This window comes from Impatiens glandulifera, chromosome 1 (assembly GCF_907164915.1).
Source record: "Impatiens glandulifera chromosome 1, dImpGla2.1, whole genome shotgun sequence".
In the NCBI taxonomy this organism is placed as follows: Eukaryota; Viridiplantae; Streptophyta; class Magnoliopsida; order Ericales; family Balsaminaceae; genus Impatiens; species Impatiens glandulifera.
Genome location: NC_061862.1, coordinates 161,556,235 through 161,582,063, shown reverse-complemented (window position 1 = coordinate 161,582,063; position 25,829 = coordinate 161,556,235). Strand labels below are relative to the sequence as shown.

Genomic DNA, 25,829 nt, shown 5'->3' with positions numbered 1-25,829 from the left:
CAAAGCAACCATATTATACTTCACATCATATAATATAAGATTTATTTTATTTATTATTTAGAAACACTCTCTATTAAAAAGATCGCAAATTGCGTTCAAATGTGTCGGTTGCGCGCAGAGGTCTCCGGTGGATAAAGGAGAGGAGGGTAGAATAGGAGGTCGGTTGGAGAGTGTTCTCTGGTAAGTGGTTTTGCTGAAGGGAGAAGAGACGTAATTCAGTAAAAAAAAAAACAAATAAAAGAGTTAAATTTATCATTGAGTTTTTACTGTAGAGTGCCTAAACATTAAGATAATAATGTACAAGTTCATATGTCTAAAAAAAAACTTGTCTTAATTTTATAATATGATTAGTGAAATTGTTTTACCTTTCCAAATAATAAATAAGAAAAGGCAACTAATGCTAGTTTAATTAATTATAAGGAACTTGAATTTCTATTACAAGGTTATATAGATTAAGACAAGTTCATGGACAAAATTGAGCTTTATTCTTATATTCTAGATTGATACTCTGAACTGAAGCAATCTGCCTTGAGAAATATTTGTATAGTATAATCTGAATAATTTCTTATAAGTTTACAAATTAAATTGCACATCAATAATGCTAACATAAATATATATATCACAAAGATGTATGGATCACCTCCTTTGTTTACCTTGCAAGAGGACCCATTCCATCACTTGCGGCCCCAATGGACTTAAAACCGCCACTCATCGAACCCCTTGATATTGTGTTATGACGAGCTATCTCGCTTGCCAAACACTCCTTTAGCTCCATTACAACTTGAGTCATGTTTGGCCTCCTCACTGATTCTCGCGAAACACAAGCCATTGCCAATTCCACAAGTTTCCAAAAACAATTTGTGTCAAAATTTTCCCTTAGCCTTTGATCAGCAATCTGTGTAGCATCCCCTGTTGATATCATTGCACCCACCCATATAATTATATGCGCATTTTCTTGATTTCTCAACACTGCTGGCTTTCCTGTTAGTATCTCCAAGAGGACGATTCCAAAACTGTATACATCACTCTTTTCGGTCAGCCTGTTTGTGACTATGTACCTAGAAACAAGGAAATCAATTAACATATATGAAAACTTATTATAGTGCGCAAACAAAAGATACTGGCTTTTAGCAAAAAAAAATGAAAAAGAGAATAAACGATACTACTACATTCTGTTCTTACATATCAACTAATTAACTTACTCGGGATCATTGTAACCAGGAGTCCCAACAACAACAGTCGAGACGTGATTGCTTTCATCTACAGGGATTGTCTTCGATAAACCAAAATCAACCAACTTTGCTTCAAATTTACCGTTTAGTAAGATGTTTGAAGACTTAACATCTCTGTGGATTATCATTGGCTTACAACCATTGTGTAAATACTCCAACCCTAATTATATATGTATAGTAGGATTTGAAGAAAAAAAATATACGATTTAGAGTTGTACATTAGATTAGGCAAATTAAAATGACGAATTAGTTAGATTGAAATTTGGTAGACCTTGTGCTGCACCAACTGCTATTTGAAGTCTTTCCTCCCAATTCAATATTTGTGAGCTTCTCTCTGTATCATTCATTGAATTATTATTATTATTAATTGAAATACATATAGAAGATGGTCCATTTATTTACCTGATAAATTAGTTTCTAGATTTCCTTTTTCCATGAACTCGTAGACAAGTCCCATTTTATCATCTTGGTCGCAATAACCGAGGACAGAAGTCAAATTCTTATGGTTAACACTCACCAAGAACTTAGCCTAGATAATAAATCAATAACAATATGTCAAAAAAATAATGAATCAAAGAAGGAAGTCAAACTAAAAACAAGATAATATATAATTACCTCGGCTTGAAATTGCTTGTACCCTTTTGTGGATGACAGAGAAATCATCTTTACAGCAACCGGTGTGTTTCCGACATAACCCTGATAGACTGTTCCAAACCCCCCTTTGCCAAGAACCCTCTGGAAGTTGTTTGTGATTTTCAAAATTTCAGAGTAACTGAATTGACAGTTCTTGAGCTCAATGTTAGAACTGATCAAGTCTTTGTCATGGCTCTGCCTGCTGCTAATTGTTGAGCTTTGCACTGAAAAGTGAAAGCATTTAGTTGGAAGACTTGCAACTGAAATGGAAATGTGTTCGATAAGATATCTTACCAATGGTTGTTGTTGTTGACTGCTTTCTTTTCCTTCTGATGCAATAAAAGATAATCGAAGCAGCTAAAAGCAAGAAGAAAAAGCCACCAACAGAAGCAGCAATTACTACAATAACAGTATGACTTCCACTTCTCTTCTTTCTTGGTGTTGTTGTCGTCGTCGAATTTCCCTTGCAATCATTACTTATTGCTTTTGTATTTTAGAAACAATATTGTTAATTGAAAAGCATAAATACCCAAATATATAAGAATGGAACAAACCTTAAATTCTTTATCTTTGCTTGAAGTAACAATGGCATTGGACATGTCAAGTTGTTTCCCTTTAAATTCCTACAATAGAGAATAACTAACCTAGCTAATTTACAGTTAACCAAATATTTTTTCCATTAAAATTTACTCAACAAGTAATTACACTTACAAAACCTGTAGCGAACTAAATCGGGATAGAAAAAATGGAACATCCCCGGATAGATTGTTATTCGATAAATCCCTGTGAGTAAAACATCATATTAATAAATATAATTCACTGAAATAAATTAATAGCTCAACACTAAATAAAATTGAGCTGACTTATATTCTCATCAATCAAGCACCTGTTTTTAATATATATCATTTCATTTAATCTAAATAATCCAATACCAAACTAGCTCAAGAATGGATGAGCATAGAGTGAAGAGGCACATACAAAGTTTTCAATGAGGTGAGGTTCTGGATGAAAGGAGATATCTCCCCGCTCAACCCACTTGAAGACAAGTTCCTGTATGCACAAATTAATGAAATATATATAATGTTATACATATATATCAGTCAAGTCAACCCACTTGAAGATGAAGTGAAGTAGTCTTGCACATACAATGAAATGATTTGGGGTGGATTAAAGCCTTTGTAGCTGCAAATGATCCCATCCCAAAAAAATGGTGGAGGGCCACAAGGGTCTCCTTGCCAGTTGTTGTTCTTCAACACTTTGTATGTTGACTTTATCCCCATAATACCACCAACTACATATATTAAACCCAAAAACATGTTGTCAACATAAATGTAAAAATTAATGCTTATAAGTTATAACCTACCGTCTTCATCATTAGTCTGAGATTTGAATGCTTGCTTGATCGTGTATAGCTCGATCGCATTCAAGAGAGGAGGAAGTGTAGAATTCTTTGTCCTATTTAGAGAGACAGTATAATTTGATCTAACATCTATTCGTAACTCATGAGTTTCTGTCTGGAGATACTTTGGAGAATAAGGCTCATCCAACAAGGACTTTCCATTGACATAGATGTTAAATTCTCTACTCGAGGCAAAAGGATTAAGCTCCGCAAAGTGTAAGTAAAGATAAAATTGATCGTTAATATTATCTGGATTCCACGAAAAAACTAAGGAATCATTTGGATTTTTGGGAATGTTGGCAGTATTCATAACAGCGTTAGGGATCTGGTATTTATTAGCCATGACCGGCGACGCAGTGGCAAGACTAGTGTTGTCCTCATGGACCCAGGGCAGCCATATTCGGTCATAGATGTCATCTTTATACCTTGTAAGGAAAAAAAACATGAATATATAGATAAAAAAGTATAATAATAATGATGATGATCACCTACCTATACAAGTTAATAGTAGATGAAGCCAAGTCAAATCTTCTATAATATTTCAAAGAATAATCCTTCTTGTAAATGGTATCATTCATAGGCCTTATCTCTAGAGCTGATATGAAAGGGATCCCAGAGTTGGTATTGATAAGACAAACTTGAATAAAATCTGAGTTTGGTACATAAATGATCTCCTTTCTTATTGGAACAGATTCGTTGTAAATTAGCACCGTGTCCCAAATGTCAACTCCGATATGAAGATCAAAACTAGGAAGGGAATGATTGTTGTCGTAGTTTCCATACATGAATCTTCCCCTTATTAGGAATGTTGTTCTTGATCCATTGGCCTGAGCTGGTACCTTTAAAGTGTAGCAGTTTCTAGTTCCTTTGGGGAAGTTTCTAACATACATGAACTGTTGATACAATGAGTTCGATTGGTGTTCTGGGGCGATTATATGGCTTACTCCTGTGTCGATGAAGTTATTGTCTGAATTATATCTCAATCCAGTATCCCTGTCCGTGTATCCATTAGATCTGCCACAATCTAAGCTTATGAATCCTGTAAGAGAAAAGCTAGGGAATTAGAAGGATAGTGAATTAAAACGTTTGAGTGAGATTGATCTATGAGAGTTTAAACACATATATATTGAGGAAGTAAGTAGTAGTCAAATTAACCTGCTTGATCATCCTGAGCATGCGAATTAGGAATAAGTACTGCAATAATTAGGAGCTGCAACAAGACTACAAGAAATTGGAACATAATTATCACACAATTATCAATGGATCTTTGTGGTCAAATTGATATCATATTTTTTTCATGCTCCAAAGACAAATCTTTTAAGACTTTACATTGTTGTGTACCCATGCATGTCCATATATATATATATATATATATAAATGAATTTTGATGTCGTCCTAGGGGCAAATTGGTAATTTGACGTAGTTGAATATATAATTGTGGGGCACAATCAAATGTCAACTTTTCTATTTTAAAGAGAAGTGATATATAGGTAGTTATTTTTATCATGTCACATATCAGGATAAATTGGATAAATGATGACCAAAATATGTATATATAGATGAGTGAAATAAATATTAATACATGAAGGGTGACACGTAAAATCGAATATCAAAAGAAGGCACCAAATTAAAGATAGGACGGCGAGTAATGCAGATATACAGAATAAAAAAGCAAATTTCACCTTTTTTTTTATCCTTTATGAAAAACAAATGTTTGTTTTCAGAAAGTCTTGCAATTTCACCTACTAACTTGTTGGTGCTATTATGTGATTAAGAAGAGTCAGTATGTTGGTTGAATTGGTAAAAGTATTTTTTTTTGTTCCTTGTTGGATTTGTTCAAGTGAATAATGATAATATATAATTAATGCATGTATAACATCCCAATCATGCAAATGCTCCTCACATTACCTTATTAATTAATGTCTATTTCCAAGGTATCAAAGAAATGGTAGCTATAATTGTGGCTTTAGCATTCCCAAGACATATAAATGTTGAATGAACGACAGGAAATGACAAGTAACATACTCACAAGCAAACCGTTATTAAAAGTAATCAACGCTTAAATTGTGCCTCAATGAATATATATGATGTGATCGAGATCTTCTCAACATTTATATATAAATGTTGGTATCATTTGTTTTGCCTAGATCTTCTCAAATCAATTGAACAATAACGACATTCCTAAGACATCAAACTTCAATTTCAGAACAAATTTCAGCTTTGTATACCAAAATCTAGAGATCCTGATCAAACTTTCAATCGAAATGCACACTTTTTCTTCCTTTTTTTTTGTTTGAAATCAAGCATCTGAATCCCAATTGATTCAATTATGTTTCAAGATTTTCAAATTCTTATAGTAATCAATCTATTTAACAAACACATAAGCAGCTGTTTCATGATTTTCATTAACAAAAAATGGAATCATTCAAACAAAGACATAAAATCAAACACAAACAACATTAAACATTCACTTCATTGCATGATTTCAGTTCTTCTTTTCTATTTTTTAACCTTTCATCTCTTTCCCTTTGTTCAACTAAACCCCCCATGGACATGTTTGATCCTGGATCATTTTTAGCTAGTCATCAAAACGGACATTTCTTGTTTTTTTTTTCTAATTATTTAAAAGGAGATATTAAGAATATAATATTTAATTCCATATGTGAGATATGATACTTGAGATTAAACTCTTTTTGACGTCATTAATCACACAATCGACAAGGTCACGATCGTGTGACGGTTGGAAATTAAATTATGATTAAACAATTAAAGTTTAAGAATATTATAATTGATAAGAGGAAGGTAGGTGTGGACTCAGGTAGTCAGTAGGCTTAAGTCCATCCTGGAAATTTTTTTTTATATAAATTGACTAAGACCCGGTTGACTCTGAGTAGATTCATCATCAATATACATACATTGATGAATCTGTACATGTCTTAAAGAAAAGAATGGATGATGGTCGATAATTTTGAGGGAGTGAATTCTATGTGGAATTGTCACAACATGGGCGTTCTTCTTGGCAAGAATTATTGCAGTAGAATAATGACTATGGCATTAAGATTTCCAAGGTTTGGCCAAGGCTTAGTTCAAATCATTGGTCTGGTATAGAGTCAAATGATTTAAATTATATTAATATTATAAATAAAATAAAAAATAATTATTTTAAATAGATGTTATTTTATTATGAGAAATGATTAGGTGAGGGAATTTGGTGAGAGAATTTGGTGAGGGAATGACGTGACATAATCTTATTCGGTGAAAAAATCAAATAATTTCTTTTTTTCTCTCTTTCCTCCCACTTTTACATTTTCTAACCAATGAAGGTGATGCCACATCATTCCCTCACCAAATTCCCTCACTAAATTCCCTCCTTTTATCACCCCTCTTTTATTATTTTGGTTAATAAATTATGTGATTAGATGGATGTGAAAGGAAATAATATGATCTTTGATTTCTTTTTTAGTTATTTAAATAATTTAATATGGTTTATTTTTAATTTTTTAACCATAAGGCTTGTTTGATGTAAATAATTTGGGAGATGTTATTATTCTATAAAAAATTAGGTTATTTGGTTGATTGGTTGAATATTGTAACTTTACTTTATATTTAAAATTAAATTAAAATATATATTTTAATATTTTGATAGATGAATGAAGTGATTTGATGATTAAAAATAAATATGATGAGATATATGAATTTTGAGTAAAAAAATCTCTAATAACTCACGTTTAAACAATCTCTAAAACTTATTGAATTATTTGAAAAAAAAAATCTATATAAAATAAATTAATTCCAGTATATATATATATATATATATATATATATATATATATATATATATATATATTAAAGTAAAAGTAAGTATATATTTGAAAAAAAAAACTCTAATTTATACTTAATAATTTTAAAATTTATTTACATATATTACTATTAAAATTATATTCATTTAGTCTTTCACTTAATTACACGTATTTACTATTTTAATTTAGCTAATTTATATATATAATAATACTTAAAGTCAATCATCATCACATTAATTCACTCATCAAGTATATAATGCACGTCATTAAGTATTTTCTTTTTCTCTCTTCTACTCTCTCTTAATTAAATTTTAGATTTTAAAAATTATAAATATTTTTTATTTTTTATTTTTTTTCTTTCCTAATTATTTTCTCCCGTATTAATTATATATTTATATACATATATTTTCACTAATCTTAAAATATATATTTTTTATTTATAATTTATATATATATATATATATTAAATGTAGGTACCTTTTATTTATATATATATATAATATTATTTTTCATCATTAATTTTATATAAATACATATTATCTTTTATTATACATTTTTTCTCTTATTATATATATATATATATAATAATAATAATTTATTTATTAGCATAAATGATTTTTTTGATTAATATAAAAATTAACTAATTGCTAATAAATAATAAATACAAAATATATATACATATATAAAATAATAAAATTATTTCAACAATCTCAAGTGATTCAACGTTTAAAGTGTTCAATTCATACTTGAGATTATGGTTCAAATTCCAAAACATGCAAATTTAGATTTTCAAGAATGCATTATTGATTATAATATATGGTGACACAACTTTAAACAAATGATACGAGGCATCTAAAAGTGTGAGGTCGGAATTAGTGGTTGGTTTGACGAACATTTGAAAGTGTGAGGTCACAAGATAGAATTCGGGTGGTGAGTGATTTATTAAGTGTGAGGTCAGAATTAGTGGCTCTTACCACTAGGCCACATAGTCGTCCACATAGTCGTCTGATTAGTATATTTTATAATTCTATTAATATGACATTTTTTAAGTTTCATTCTGAAAAATCGGTGGAATAGGTCAGGTAGATAATTGTTCTTCGTGAAGTTCTACTAGCTCGATAACATGTTGGGAATGTGTTTATATATTTTTCTTATTTTATGTTTTGTGACATTTTTTAATTTTAATTTTATCAAAATTATGTTTTGTCGTTATACTTAAATGATTCTTATCATTTTTAATATAGATTAGCCATCTTAACAAAAAAACTCTCTAATTATTATTTTTTTATTAAAATTAGTTTATAATATATTTATACTTTTTTTTGTTTTAATATAGAAAAAAATCTTATATATCAATTAAAAAATTCAATTATATATTTGCAAATTATTTAAATTTAAATTAATTTAAATTTTAAATATTATAAAATTTTAAGATTTGAAGTTCAAATTATTACTTCAAGATTTTGATCATGAGGGGTGTGAAGAAAATAAAAAATTAAAACTATTTATAAGTTGTAAATAAGTTATTTAACTGATATTAGTTTGTTAATATTTTTTAAAGTAATTTTATTATTTGTTAAGAGCGATTATTTTGTTATTAAAAAAGTGTAAGACTATATGAGATAATAAAATGACCTAAAAGCCTTAATAGGATTTATTTTTTAAAAGTTCATTTACTATTTTCCTTTCAATTCATATTGATTCTTCTTTCAATTATTGACCAACTTTTATTCGCTTCATTTGCACATTAACCCTAAAGCAAATGGGGATTCCTTCCTCGAACGTCCAAAAATCCGACCTCTCTAAGAATTATAAAAAACGGTCGTCTCCTCTTAATTCTTGAAACTAAGAATTAACCCTTGATTTGTGTTTTCCGTTTGGGTGTTGGTGTTCCTTGCCATTGCGGGCGGGTTTTAAATTCCGGGTAAACGGGTCAGGGTTTTCTCTTATGAAAACGGGTTAGAGTATAAATACTTTTTTTTTGGGTATTTTTCTCATAACAGAGCAAATAGAGAGAGAGTGAATTACAGATCTAGGGTTTTCTGGTTTCCTTCTTCTTCTTGTTCTTTGGCTGATCCAGAGTGAGAGATTAGGGGAGCTTTTGATTGTGGAGTAGTCCAATCATTCCTAGTGTAATCACTTCTTTCATTTGAGAGCAGGGCATGTAAGTTTCTACTATTGACATTTGTTTGATTTAGTAAAACTTATCCCTCCCGTGGACGTAGGTCGATTTTGACCGAACCACGTATATTGTGTTGTCGTTTATTGCTTTGTGCTATTTCAGTTCTTGGTAATCTGTTTATCGTCTACGATTTGGAATCTGATTTGCTACAGGTTTTGATTTCTAAGAAGATCCATAGTTTTGCTGTTGCAAAACCCAACAGTGATATTAGAGCAGTATTAATTGGTTATCTGTTTTAACATTGGAGCAGAGTGCTTTGCTAGTTATTTGGCGAAATTCATTGAAGAGATCAACTGGTTTCTTTGCTAGTGTTTTTGTCAATTGTTAAGGCAGTAATAATGGGGAAATCTAGACCTGATATGGTGAGTCTGAATGGTACAAACTACAGGCAATGGAAACTGATGATCAGTGATCTGTTAGTTTCAGATGATTTGAATGAAGCAATTGAAAATGAGGGTGTTAGACCTGAGACTACAAAAGAGGCTGATTGGAAAAAGATAGATAGAAAAGCCTGCAGCTTTATTCGTTCCTGGGTTGGTGTAAATGTTGTGCACCATGTTGAGAATGAGACTACAACGTATGGTGTGTGGAGAAAACTTGAAGCTCTCTATGCTGGGAGGTCAGCAGGGAATAAAGCAGCACTAGTACGAATGCTGGTGAATCTGAAGTACATTGATAATAAATCAATTGCTGAGCACTTGAATGAATTTCAAAATATTTTGAATCAGCTGAGTAGTATGAAGATAAAATTTGATGATGAGGTGCAAACACTTTTAGTCCTTGGATCTTTGCCTGCAAGTTGGGAGACACTTATTATCACTCTCAGCAACTCAGCACCAAATGGTAAAGTCAACATGGCATTTGTCACCAGTTCCTTACTTGATGAGGAGAATCGAAAGGGGGATAAACCCTCTAAGTCTGATATGTTGGTGGCTGATAGAGGAAGATCAAAAGATAATAGAAGTGGTTCGAGCAGGGGAAAGTCTAGAAGCAAGTCTAGAGCTCCAAAGAAGGATGGTGCTTGCCATTATTGTGGCAAAATGGGTCACTGGAAAAATGAGTGCTCGAAATTTAAAAATGATAAAGCGAAGGGTACAGTGAAGCCCAGAGAAAAGAAAGAACAGAGTGCAGATACATCTGCTTATGTTTCAGATGGTGAACTGACATATGCTTCTAACTGTCAAGACTCTTGTCTTAGCACATCTTCAAATGAAACAGCATGGATTGTTGACACATGTGCCTCATTCCATATAACTCCACACAAAGATTACTTCCAGTCCTACAAAGCTGGTGATTATGGTGAGGTTCGCATGGGTAACAGTGGTGTGTCCAAGATAGTTGGTCTGGGTGATGTTAGAATTGAGACAAACATGGGCTGCTTCCTGACATTGAGAGATGTAAGACATGTTCCTGATTTGAGAATGAATTTGATTTCAGCAGGTAAGCTCGATGATGGAGGCTACCATAATGTTTTCAGTGGTGGAGCATGGAAGCTAAGCAAGGGTTCATTGATTATTGCACGAGGTAAGAAATGTTGTTCCTTATACAAGACAAATTTGAAAATTGTCTATGATGCGGCATATTCTGTTTTAATGGAGTCATCCTCTGAGTTGTGACACAAGAGATTAGGTCACATTAGTGAAAAGTGGCTGAATGTTTTGATCAAGAGGAATGAGTTGCTGAATCTCAAGGATGCTCATCTTGAAAATTGTGAGCATTGCTTGAAGGGTAAACAGAACAGAGTCTCCTTCAGTAAGTCAAAAGTTGAACTGAAAAAGAAACAGATGTTTGTGGTCCTATGAAGATTAAATCCATAGGCGGTGCTTCTTATTTTGTAACCTTCATAGACGATGCATCTAGGAAGGTTTGGGCTTATGCTATAAAGTCCAAGGATGAGGTTGCAGCAAGGTTTGAGGTCTTTCACAAGCTGGTTGAAAGAGAGATAGGAAGAAAACTGATGAGGGTGCGGTCAGATAATGGGGGAGAGTACATAGGCTCATTTGATGATTATTGCAAAGAGCAGAATATTCGACATGAACAGACTGTGCCCAAGACTCCACAACAAAATGGTGTGGCAGAGAGGATGAACAAAACAATACTGGAATGGATGAGGAGTATGCTCTCCCATGCCAGGTTGGCTAAGCATTTCTAGGCTGAAGCCATGAGCACTGCAGTGTATGTGATCAACCGTTCTCCCTCCAAGTCATTGAATAATAAGTGTGCAGAAAACGTCTGGTCAGGTAAAGATGTTAATTATGACTATTTACGTGTTTTTGGTTGCAGAGCTTTTGTGCATGTTCCAAAAAATGAGAGGTCTAAGCTAGATGCAAAAACCAGACAATGCATATTTTTGGGGTATGGTGATGAAAAGTGGGGATACAGGTGTTATGACCCAGTTGATAAGAAGGTTTTGAGAAGTCGGGATGTGGTATTCCTTGAAGATCAGACTATTGAGAATTTTGAAGATGGTGAAAAGCTTGATGCATACATACGTGACCTTTCTGGTCTTGAGTTGTCTCATGATGTTGAGGAGACAAGGCCACATGTAGCTTCAGACTCAGATAGTGATGATGATGTTCCTCAGGGTCAAGCTGTAGGCCATGGAAATGATACTAATACTGAAACTGATCTTGGTGATAATGTTGAGGTTGATTTTGAAGTTCAACAAGAAGATGGAAATCAACAGAATCAACAAACAGAGGTACTTCAGAGGTCTACTAGGGAGAAAAGATCAAGTTCTAAGTATCCTGCTACAGAGTATGTTCTTCTAACTGATTGTGGGGAGCCTATATGCTATAAGGAGGCTCTTGAGGATGCTCATAAGAAAGAATGGTTAGCTGCCATGGATGAAGAGATGAAATCATTGCTGAAAAATGACACATATGATCTAGTTGAAAGACCAGAAAAAAGAAAAGTATTACAAAATAAATGGGTGTACAAGATCAAACAAGAAGGTGATGATAGCAAGACAAGATACAAGCTAGGCTGGTTGTCAAAGGTTTTGGCCAGAGGCATGGAATCGATTATGATGAGATTTTCTCACCGGTAGTGAAGATGACTTCTATCCGGGTGGTGTTAAGTCTAGCTGCTTGTATGGATCTTGAGGTTGAACAACTTGATGTCAAGACTGCATTTCTCCATGGTAATTTGGATGAAAATGTTTATATGGAGCAACCTGAAGGTTATAATAAGAAAGGTGAGGAAAGCAAGGTGTGCAAACTTGTCAAAAGTCTGTACGGTTTGAAGCAAGCACCAAGGCAGTGGTATCTTAAGTTTGAGTCGTTCATGACCATCCATGGGTACATGAAGACGTCTACAAATCACTGTGTCTTTGTGCAAAAGTTTGCTTCTAATGATTTTATTATACTTCTCCTATATGTTGATGACATGCTGATTGTTGGGAGAGACAAGCTCAAGATTGCCAAGTTGAAAAAGGATTTGGCTAAGTCTTTTGAGATGAAAGACTTGGGTCAAGCAAGACAAATTTTTGGAATGCAGGTCATTCGTGATCGGGTGAAGAAAAGGCTATGGTTATCTCAATAGAGATATATTGAGAAGATTCTAAAACGATTCTGTATGGACAAGGCAAAGCCAGTTGCTTGTCCATTGGCTACACACTTGAAAATAAACAAGACAATGTCTCCCAAGGATGAAGAGGAAAGACAAGAAATGTGCAGTGTTCCATATGCTTCAGCAATAGGCAGTTTGATATATGCAATGGTCTGTACAAGACCGGATATAGCTCATGCGGTTGGAGTACTTAATCGTTTTCTTTCAAATCCTGGTAAGATACACTGGGAAGCGGTTAAGTGGCTAATGAGATATCTTCGAGGGACCTCCAAATACGCTTTGTGTTATGGTACTGGAAAGTCACATGTTGAAGGGTTTTCTGATTCAGATATGAGTGGTGATATTGACACAATGAGATCAACTTTAGGGTATTTGTTTACTTTTGGAGGAGGAGCTGTATCATGGCAGTCTCGTCTACAGAAATGTGTTGCTTTGTCTACTACAGAAGCTAAATATATTGCCATTACTGAATGTTGTAAAGAAATGAGATGGATGAAAGAATTGTTGAAAGAAATTGGCATTGCACAAGACAGGTTTGTGGTGTTTAGTGACTCATAGAGTGCTATACATGTGAGCAAGAATCCAAGATTCCATTCACGTTCAAAACACATCCAAAGAAGGTACCATTGGATCCGTGAAGTGCTCGAGAAGAAGGAGTTATACTTGGAGAAAGTGCACACAGATGAGAACGGGTCAGATATGATGACAAAGGGCTTGCCAAGAGGAAAGCATGAGATATGTTGTGCTAAAGCCGGAATGGTTCTGGCAGAAGCGTCATGATGATGAATGTTTATAGCAACATTCTCCCATGGCTCGGAAGGGGGAGAATTGTTGGTGTTCCTTGCCATTGCGGGCGGGTTTTAAATTCCGAGTAAACGGGTTAGGGTTTTCTCTTATGAAAACGGGTTAGAGTATAAATACTTTTTTTTTGGATATTTTTCTCATAACAGAGCAAATAGAGAGAGAATGAATTACAGATCTAGGGTTTTCTGGTTTCCTTCTTCTTCTTGTTCTTTGGATGATCTAGAGTGAGAGATTGGGGGAGATTTTGATTGTGGAGTAGTCCAATCATTCCTAGTGTAATCACTTCTTTCATTTGAGAGTAGGGCATGTAAGTTTCTACTATTGACATTTGTTTGATTTAGTAAAACTTATCCCTCCCGTGGACGTAGGTCGATTTTGACCGAACCACGTATATTGTGTTGTCGTTTATTGCTTTGTGCTATTTCAGTTCTTGGTAATCTGTTTATCGTCATAGACGATTTGGAATCTGATTTGCTACAGGTTTTGATTTCTAAGAAGATCCATAGTTTTGCTGTTGCAAAACCCAACATTGGGATCGTCGGGATTGGGTGTTGTTCTTCGTGCGTGCTTGCTTGGGTCTGATCTTAGGAATGTGGACTTGTTTCATTAAACATCTTCGTGTACTGCTGGCTGCTGCGTCTAGGACTCTAGGTCCCCGTTTAGCTTTGATGTAATTTTTTTTTTATTGTTTTTTCCTTTAATCTGTAAAAAAGAAATGAACACAAATTAAATAAATTTTTAATCAAATTTAAATTCATTTTAATTTATTTACACTCTTCTTATATTATTAAAAAAATATCAAATTTTAATTATAAATAAAATATTAAATGTAGGTAAGGACAGTATAGTTTATCCTGAAAGACTTTTTTTCTAAACACTATTTCAGTAATTTTATCCATGCATATTTTGATCTCATATCCACTCAAATACTGTACACAACCATATTCCTTTTTTTTGAATTAAAATAGAAAATAAATATTGAAATAATTATAAAATAAATAAATCTTTTTTTGGGAAAACAAAAATAAAGGGAGAGATAAAAAAAATAGAAAAATACAATAATAAGAATTATGTTAAATTCATAAATATCATCCAATAAAAAAAACACTACACCAAAGTAGCTCAATGGTAAAAGTCGACTTAAGAGAGCAATATGTCACGGATTCAATTTCATCTAGAAGTGTTTTGAGTTTAAGCGGAGCTGCGGGAGTCATGGTTGTGAGGTATCATATTAGTTCTCATTTAATTCCCAAAATACTATAGAGAAAACAAATAAGATAGTCATGTTTTTAGAATGCTGAGTTTTGCTTCTTTTTTGAAGTATGATCATTAATCTCGCGAGTTAAGTAGATAGATCACAAACACACTTAACAATTTAATTAGGCGTAGAACTTGTCATCGACGACAAAACTGACCTGAGTTTTGGGCTGCCCCAGCTCCCAGTAGATAAAAAATAGATATTTTTTTTGTTGCGTTTAGTTTAAAAAACTGATAAAAAAATTAATTTTTAGTGGGATTTGAACTCATAATTAAATAAAAATTTTAATTTTTTATCTTGAACTACTAAGCTATAACAACTTATGTTCAAAATTATAATAAATTTAATTAAATATCTCACTAATTTTAATAAGTGGGCTGCGAGGGGAGTGTGCTGCCCTAGTCCGAGGGCTTGTCGGGCGGGCTTACTCTATGGCCGATCATGTCTGACGGATTCGAACATGAAAATATCCACATCTTATTACCGCTAGACTAAAAGAAAGAATGAGTGAGGAATAACGTGAAGAATTCTATTAGATTCATATACTATATAAAAAAAATAGTCGTTTTCTTTACATTCATATAATCTACCACCAAAAAGTACTTACTTACCCCTAATCCTTAATTTCATATTATTGATAAAATAAAAAAATAGTTAATTTATCTAATTGTGAAAAAAAAAAAAATGCTTAGATTATTTTTTAATTTTTGGTGAACATAAGAGATTATTGAGGAAAGTAGATATCTCCCCTCTCAACATTCTCATTTACATATTTTCTAATACAAACTCATATATTAAATATTATCTTTAATTATAATTATTAACAATTTTTTTATATAAATTTTAATTAATTATATATATAATATTATAATAATTAATCCATTCTTTAAAAAAAAAAACACACTTTCTTATAACAAAAACCCATATAATAGATTTTTTTCTGTTATTTAACTATTTAATTTATTAGTTAAAATATTTTTATTTTTATAAATTTAAATTTTAAATATATAAAAAATATATTATAATAATTTAATTAATTAAAAATTCAAATAACTTATTTTTATAAAAATAAATTTTTTTCTGTGTAAACAAAATAAAATGTGATAAATATTCAAACATCAAACAAGTTTATTACAAGTTTTTAGAAATAAAATTATATATATATATATATATATATATATATTTTGATGAGTTGACTAAGACTCCGTCAACCCACTTGCAGTAGCTGTACAGATTTGATGAGTACTTGAACAGGTCTTAGCCACATAAAATAAAACATCACTAAGATATATATTTTTATTTTTTTTTTAACCATTTGATAAGTTATTTGGGAGTTCTTATTGATTTTTTTTTTTTTTTTAAAATCTTGATTGATGAATAATTTAGTTATTTGGATTCAATACGATAAAATATATGGATTTTGAGTAAAAAAAAATCCACAAGCAACTCACATCACCTCTAAAACTTGTTTGAATTTGAATTATTTGAAAAAAAAAATCTATATAAAATAAATTGTTGGAGATAAATTATTATATATATATATATATATATATATATTTAAAAGTAATTTTATATTTGATAAAAAAAACATTTTATGCATAAAAAAATATTAAAAATTTATTTTGACATGTATTTATTTAATCTTGCACATAATTACAGTTATTCACAGTAGTGATGTATTATCTCATGTAAAGAGGTTAATAGCCTTAGTACGTGTTCTCAAAAACAATTGAAAGACTTTGAACTTATTGATTTGTTGTAAAAAGAATATGTATTATAGTAATCGTTGTCGTATGTATTACAAAGAGGAGGTTGAATCAATAACTTATTTATTTGTGCATTGTCAATGGTGATTAATATTTAGAGTTTTTTTTATGGAGTATGAATATGATTCACTAGGTGATTCCTAAATCTTAGGGTAGTTGATGAGAAATTTAGATTGATACAATTTGTAGAAAGCCTAAATATTTTGGTTACCATCCCAATTATTTTCAATGAACTATGTGGATGGAAAAAAATCGTCGAATATTCAATGACGACAAATTGAGTATCTTTCATAATGTTATTATTATGACTGTTTTTTAAGTTTTGTTCTAGAAAATTGATGGAATTGAGGAGAAAGATAATCATTATTTTTTCTTATTTTTATGTTTTTTTGACGTTTTTATTTATTTTATTTTTTCATATATTTTTGTTGTCGTGCTTAAATTATTTTTATTTTATATATATATATATATATATATATATATATATATATATATATATATATATATATATATATATATATATATATATATATATATGTAAGCATGACAATTTGACCTACCCTAATTTTAAAATAATATCATTATTTTTAATAATATTAAAATAATATTTTAAAATTTTCTGTTCAAAATAACCCAAAAAAGAATTAAAATCAAATTATGGTTAATTGTTGTGATAAATAAACTCTAATTATGAAAATTATTGAAAATCCAAAGAAGGTTAAAAATATTTAATTGCAATTTAATCATGAATTATGTTTAATTTATGACTTAAAACAATTAAATAAATACCTGAAAAATAACAAAAAAAAAAAAATATATGATAATAATTTTTATTGTGATTCTATAAATATGTTATGTGAAATTTTTGGTGAAGAAAAGCGTAAAAGAGTGATTAAAAAATCGATTTTAAATAACTTTTTGGATGAAAAATAAATCTGATAATCCAGTATAGCAAGAATTATTTTTAATTTTTGCAGTAGGAACCTAGGCCATCAGATGAGTGCCCATGCATCATCCAACGCCTAAGAACGCGCCACACAGCCGACTGTAGTCAAGCTCGCGCGCGCCCACCACATTTGAACAACTAACGAAATGGACTAACCTCGTTAGTCAAGGCCTCTAAACGCAGACGTAACACAAACGACGCCAACGAAACAACGCCATTTTTGTCTTCTTCTAGGTTGGAACAGAGACGCTCTCCAGAATCGCGATTCGTCGGGGTGTTTCTTCTAAAAGCTCTAGCGCCCTTGTTAGTTGGTCTTATCATCTGGTTTTTTATCCCATGTGCTCCCCTTATTCTCGCCTACCATATCCCCAACTCTATTGATCTTATCATACGCCCTAGCTAGGCTGCCACAGGGAGGATAAAGATTTAGGGATAAGTTCGTCGCAGTTCAATTTCGTCTTGAATTACTCCTCCCCGACTAACCTACCTACACTATAAATAGTCCCCTATGGTTTGTAAACCAAGTCATCAAATAAACATTGAACAATATCAAACAATTATATAAGATTGCACCTTAAATCAAAGATTGAAGATTCTGGCCAAAAACAGTTTTTGTGAAGACTTGTTCCGGCCATCACAACTTCGGTCCAGGAATTTGGATAGCATAACATCTGTATATCACAATTATATAATGTTCTTCAACTTGGTATGAATCCATAACATCTGTATATCATGTTTGTAATTGAATATTTGATTTTTTTCATTTTTTTTCAAATTTGATCAGTTCTAGTGCTTGTTCATGTGATTTCTTTGTATAGAATCAATATTTATATCATGTATGAATTCTGTTGAAAAAAATCAGATAAAATCAACCTGAATCAAACTTTTTGAAAAACTAAGCTTAAAAATTGGACTTTTTAAAAATATTGTGTTCTTGAGCTTAATCTAATTTTTTTGATTCAATTAGTTGTGAGACATGTTTGTAAACATGTTGGGATAAATTCTCAATGACTGTAATATCGTTTTGATCATGTTTGATCGAACTATGATTTTGAAAAAAAATGGATTTTGATTCAATCTTCAAAAAAAAATGTTTTAATGTTTGAATGATGTTCTTGTTTTGATTGTGTTCAATTATATTCATCATTTTAAAGCTAATGAAATCAAAATCAGGCATTGAAATGACTTAATTTAAAAAAATCCCAAAATTTGACCTAGAAATAGATTTTAGAAATTGATCTTTGTAAAAGATCCAATAATCGTGATTTATGTCAGGGCTTTTGTTCTTCATAATCATATGAACTAACGGTAGCTTACGGATCATGATTTCACGATCTGAATCAAAAGTAATGGCTTCTGCAATTACTTCATACCAAATAAAGAACACTCGGTCCTAAGACTGAGTCCTACTGGACTGCGACTGAGAAACAGGACCGAGGATCTTCGATTCTGACCGAGACCAAGGACTAGTATTCTTGGGTCATGACCAAGGATTAAGACCGGTGTTCTTGAGTTCCGACCAAGGATTAGGACTGGTGTTCTTTAGGAAGGACCGAGCCCTAGGACCGATGGTTTTAGCCTTGGACAAGGATTCCGACCGAGTTTTTTTTTAACTTAAGACCGAGCCCTAACTTAGCCTAAGATAGATGTTTCTAACCCTAGGATAGAACCCTAACTTGACCTAGGACCGGTAAACCTAACCCTAACCCTAAACCTAGGATCGAGCCTTAACTTGATCTATGACCAATGTTTTTAACCCTAGAATCGAGCCCTAACTTGACCTAGGACCGGTAAACCTAACCCTAATACTAGTCCTAAGACCGAGCCCTAACTTAGCCTAGCTAGGATCGATGTTTCTAACCCTAGGACCGAGCCTTAACTTGACCTAGGACTGGTAAACCTAACCCTAGACCTAGGACCAATGTTTCTAACTCTAGGACCGAGCCCTAACTTTACATAGGAATGATGTTTCTAACCCTAGGACCGAGCCCTAACTTGACTTAGGACCGGTAAACCTAACTCTAACCCTAGACCTAGGACCGAGCATTCTCTTGACTCAAAACCGAGCACACTAACCTAAGACTTAGGACTTTAACCAAGTAGCCCGAGTCCGGGACCGAGCTTCCCGTGCCCGATCGAGCCCAGATCGGTCTGAACGGACCCCAAGCCCTAAGATTTTGATTCTAAGGCTTGTTTGGTTCCACTTTTTGAAACCCAAAATTATTTTTATAATTTTGGAAACTTCGCTCCATTTTTAAATGGTTTCTCGAGGTTATAAAATAAAATATTTCGGCATGTCTCCCAAAAACAAATATTTTCAATTAAGACCCCGTTTGAATTTATTTTTATATTCTAATACCTTTTTCTGACATTTTTAGGTTTTGTTAATTTGATACCAGCACAATAGGTACATGTCCCTTTTAATAATTTTGTACAATTATTTACCCAATCTAAACATATCATTGTTTAAGACCCATGTACTACTAAAATAGAATAAAATGTTATAAACACATATTTAAAATAGCCAGAGTCTTTGGAAAATAAACCGTCCTTAGACGGGCGTGCATGACATAGTACGAATGTCCTTTTCCGAGCGTAACCAAAATTTGAACCCCTTATAGAAACTCGGGTATACAAATATGTTTATACACGAATATTTTATTCATTTTTCTAAAATTAATCGGCGACTTTATTTTCAAATATGTGGTTTGTTAAACTAATTATGTTTTATTAATTAAAATCGGGTTCCAAATCAAATTATCATTTGATTACAACAAGTCCCCAGATTACTAAAATTTGAATATAAAATTAATTATTTTTACATGATTAATTTTAAAGTGATCGGTACTATCAAAATCTTTTAAAAATTAAATGTTTCATTTTAAAAGATGCATGACCCGCAAATCAAGGTTGAAATCGTCGAACCTCAAGCAAAGCAAAGACTCCGGGCCCTCTCCTCATATTGTCATGTGTTCACAAGACACGTGCTAAGCTATGAATGAACCAAGGGGACCTAATCCAAGAGAAGTCAGTAAAGTCGAAAGGGACAACGATGTATCTTGGAAGTTACCAAGGGGACCTTTTTTGTAAATGATTCTTGCAAAATGATATAAAGGAGAGTCGTTTATGTTTAACGACAAAAGCATTAGAAATATTGAAAGAAAAAATTAAAAAAACATAACACAAAATAGTTCACCGATGATCAAACAAAAAGAACAAATTTTAACGAATACGAAGATCTTAAAAAGAATTAATGAGTCCTCAAATGTCTCAACCGATATACTCAATTTTATATAATTTTTTTAATATATAACTATTAGTATATTATAATTTATATATTTAAGTTTTTTATACTTAATTTGAGTTAATTTTTAAATATATATTTATATTATTTATTTTATGTAAAATGCTAGCATAACCCCAATTACTGACATTACTAACATTACTGCAACTTAAAACAACCAACTAATCTTGATCGTTATAAAGGACAATGATATCGCATCAAGCCAATTGCTAGAGAAGAAGATTAGTTCTAAGTAGGAATTAACTCATTATATATATATATATATATATATATATATATATATATATATAATTTTAGTTTTTAGTTGGTTAATAAAAAATGAGGTATCAACTCATTATTTATTTTGAAAAATATTTTATAATATTTAATAAAATAATATTTGAAATATAAATTTATTTAATTTTAAATAATTTTGAGTGAGAAAGAATTTTATTTATATTAAAAATTTAAAAAATATTATAAACATTTTGTTAAAAAAAATAATAAAATACTATAATAATTGTAAATATGTGAAATACTAAATTAGTCAGTTTTTAATAGTATATACTTATATAATTTGATTTTAAATAAACTTTCAATAATACTAATGAGTAAATAAAATTTATTAATTTATATTTTAATTAATAACTTAAATAATAAGTTGAGGAAATTATTAAGGGGTGTGAAAATAATAAAGCGTTGGATACGACGAGTTTATTTTGATTTTTTTAAGAAAGCGTGGTCTTTCTTAAGACTAAAATTATAGAAGCAATTGATCATTTTTATCGATTTTTATCATTTGATAAAATTGGAACTCTAGTTCGATATGTCTCATTCGTAAAGTTTCAGGAGCTATTGATGTGAAAAACTTTTGACATATCAGTCTCGTTTCGTCATTCTATAAAATTGTCGCAAAATGTTTGTCCAACAGGTTGCAGAGAGTGTTAAAGACAATCATATCTAATAATCAGATAAAGTTTATCAATGGTCGTCAAATCTATGATGTTGTATTAATAGTTAATGAGTACACTGACTCAGCTAATTCATGAGGTAAAAAATGTGATTTTGTCAAGCTTGCGATCATATCAATTGAGAGTTTTTGTTTAATGTAATGGACAAAATGAGAATGGGAGCGAAATGGATTGGTTGGATTAGATTTTGTCTCTCGACGGTTAAGTTTCCTATCATTGTTAATGGGAGTTCTCATGGATTTTTCGAGAGCTCTAAAGGGATCAGACAAGGTGATTCACTCTCTCCTTTTTTGTTCGTCATTGTTATAAAAACTCTATAAAAATGATGTCTTTCGTTAAACTCGAGACTCATCTATGGAGTGAGGTTTGGATCAAGACGATATCATTTTTCCATATTACATTTGTTTTTCGCAGATGACACGCTCTACATGGTTCAAGTCACCTATAGGATCTTTAAACACCTTTGGCATATTTTATGGTTATTCGGTGTATGTTCTAGTTTTTGAGTTAATCTTAATAAGTTAGACATGGGGTTCAGAATTTGTGGTCTTCTATCAATATATCTTGGTATGACATTATGTGCTAAATTACGATCCAAAGTTTTTGGGACCCCATTATCACTAAAATGGAATGTAACTGTCTAGATAGAAAAGTAAAATAATCTTGAAAGGGGTCGGTTAATCCTCATTAAGAGTGTGACGTCATCTATGCCCATATATATGATGTCGTTATTCATTCTCCCCAAGAGTGTAGTAGTGAAAATGGAGAGAATAATGTGTAAATTTCTAATGGGATCTTCTATCTCATCAACTTGTCATCTAGTTAGTTGGGATAATGTTAAATGTTTTAAAGATAATTGAGGTAAAAATATTCGTGATCTTATTTTTTTTAATAAGGTTCTTCTATCAAAATTGTGTAGTAGATTTGCAACGAAGCCGAATAGTCTTTGAGCATTGATAATCAGATGTAATATGGTCATGATTGGTCTTGTTGGTTCAACAAAATGCCTAATTATCTAGCGGGATGTAACATTTGGAGAGAAATTTATTCTATGTAAAAAAGTTTTTATGAGTAGTCTAGATTCATTGTGGGGATAGTTTTTCGATTAGTTTTTGGGACGACATTTAGTGTATTGTCAAAAGTCTAACTACAACGTATTGTGAGTTTGCTTCAATTGATATATGTAAAAATTCCATAATGAAGAACATATTTGATCATCAGTCTAGTGGTTTCACTAACCGAATTAGATATAGAAGGGAATTAAACATTATGGAGACTTCGTCCCATAATACAATTTACTTTGGTAGGACACAAACAAGTGTCCCCGTATGGCAAGACGTTAAACGTTGACAATATATGGATAGTTTCCATGTGGGGCATTGCTACACTTTATTTGCTAAGATAATTCTATATAATTTTTTTTCGAGGATTTACGAGCTCGATAACTTAACGAGTGCCATTTTTTTTCTTATTTTTTATTTTTTATTTTTATTTTTTCTTTTCATGTAATGTTTTGTCGTTATGCTTAAACGGTTTTTATTTTTATTTTTATTTTTAATATACATAGACTTTTTTTTAAATAAAATTATTAAAATATAGATAATATAATAAAAGGTTATTATAATAATCAAATAATCCCATATCAAATCAGCTCTAAAGTGATTGAATGAGTTTACATTAAAGATTCTTATATCTAAACAACATGGCATCAAATTTTTTCAAAAACCTATTTTAACATTCACTTTTTAGCATGTTCTATAGTAGAGTATTATTTAAGATATCAAAATTACTTTTTCACTTTCTCTCACAAACAATATTATTCATCACTTAGTAAATCAAACATACAAATATTATTTAAAACGAAGAAGAAAACAAAAACTCTAAACATTGATAATTTGTTAAGTAGTGTTTTTAAAATTCTAATCGAGAGTTGTTCCAAATTTATTCCAAATGTGCATGACAAGATCTTTCTTCAATTGAATATGCATCAAATTTCAGAAATTTTTTGGTGTCCAAATGATACAAACCAAGTCTTTATTTATAGAATTAGAAAAATAAAAAAATAATAATATATTTTTTTTTATTTTGATCAATTATTATGTAAAAGTAGTATTTAAAAAAGAAAACAAAACAAAAAATTAACCCACCAGCGCTGCCAGTTGGCGCGCTGTCATTGGGCCACATCAGCTAGAAATAAAATTTGCACCGATATCAAAATTTGATACACATCTTGCTGCACCATTTAGTCCCTATTTAACACCTTATTTAACTCCTATTGTGGATGATCTAAGAGGAGAACATCTAAATATGTTTTATTATTTTTAAGAATATGTTCGAAATTTGAGTTATTTAAATAATTTTATTTGGTATAAATTTTAGGTTTTGAAAAATTTGGAGGTGTTAATATATAATAATAAAAACTATTTTAAAATAGAATATATATTTTAATATTTTGATTATTTAATTAAAAGAGATAATTAATGAGAGGACAAAAGAATTGTGATTTTTTTTTACATTATTTGAATAGATATTCCAAATAAAACAAAGACCGAAGTCTTCCCATTGTACCTTTTCACTCCATTTTAATTTACATTATTTGAATAATTCTTCCGAATAAAACAAACACCAAAGTCTTCCCATTTGGTAAACCCTTTCGTGTAATAAACGACCGACCTTTATTCTGTATAAACGCCCCCACCTCACGTATTATTATTTAAGTTTCCAAGAAATATATGGGAGTTTTAATTATTTGATAATGTACATAATTAGAAAATAATCATTTGATTTAACATGTCCTTCCTTAACATAATTAGTACCCAAAAAAGAAAAGAAGAAGATTGTATAATATATATGAACCAAAATTTACCCAATTTTTTTTTAAAATTTGAATATTAAACCATTTACTCTCACATATATATCCAAATTAACCATAACTTTTGACCCGGCAATCCGGAAACTTTAAAAATTAAGCGTCATTATATATATATATATATATATATATATATATATATATATATATATATATATAATGACGCTTAATTTTTAAATATATATATATAATGACGCTTAATTTTTAAAGTGTCCGGATTGCCGGGTCGAGAGCTGTGATTAATTTGGATATATATGTGAGGGTAAATAGATACTTGGGTCGGATTGTAGGTTGACCGTCCATAAACTTAAAACGATTAAAAATAAAATTAAAAATGCTATAGGAATGGTTCGAATTTGCAACCTAACAAAAACAGGTACAACTCTTTAACCAACTAGGCCAACAACACTTTATATTTAAGATTCAACACCAAATTTGATGAACGCGAGACATTTTAACAATAAAAGTTCAAATTTTTAACTAACTAATCTATATATATATATAATGATGCTTAATTTTTAAAGTGTCCGAATTGCCGGGTCGAGAGTTGTGGTTAATTTGGATATTTATGTGAGAGTAAATGGATACTTGGGTTGGATTGTGGGTTGACCCGCCCATAAACTTAAAACGGTTAAAAATAAAATTAAAAATGTTATTTGTATGTTTTGAACTTGCAACTTAACAAAATAAGTACAACCATTAACAAGTGTGATTGAGATGTGGTTTGCCGAGGGATAATAAGCCGGTGTCATTTGAAAATGGTTATACAAATATGAATCAAATATTTGATTGACCAAAGTATGAGGTCACGATGCTAATTTTTAAAAAATATGAATCAAATATTTGATTGACAAAGTGAAAGTGTAAAGTCACGAGATGAGAGATTTATTCGGAAAAAATATGTGATGAAACATGTGAGAAAATAAGTTGTTTTACCGAAGTGAATAAAATGTGAATGAGAGCGTTCTATTTTTATTTTAATATATTATTTGTGATTTATTAAGAATTTTAAATATTGAATACATATTATTATAATTTTTTAATTTATTTTGTTTTCCTAGTAGTTACTAATACTAATAATGCTAATAAGAAGACTGATTAACCAACTAACAACTA

General features: G+C 31.0%; 1 protein-coding gene across 1 annotated transcript; it reads right to left on the bottom strand.

Moving 5' to 3' along the window:
• Window positions 1-396: 396 nt before the first annotated feature.
• On the bottom strand, window positions 397-5,819 carry LOC124913946 (probable LRR receptor-like protein kinase At1g51890). Its single transcript, XM_047454394.1, has 12 exons — window positions 5,776-5,819; window positions 3,757-4,317; window positions 3,229-3,689; window positions 3,012-3,156; window positions 2,840-2,915; window positions 2,420-2,488; window positions 2,160-2,328; window positions 1,848-2,089; window positions 1,635-1,761; window positions 1,504-1,566; window positions 1,203-1,392; window positions 397-1,139 (listed from the first exon to the last, which is right to left on the bottom strand). Exons 1-12 carry the CDS (start codon window positions 5,817-5,819, stop codon window positions 650-652), a joined length of 2,637 nt encoding a protein of 878 aa, XP_047310350.1. The 3' UTR covers window positions 397-649.
• Between the last annotated feature and the right edge of the window lie 20,010 nt (window positions 5,820-25,829).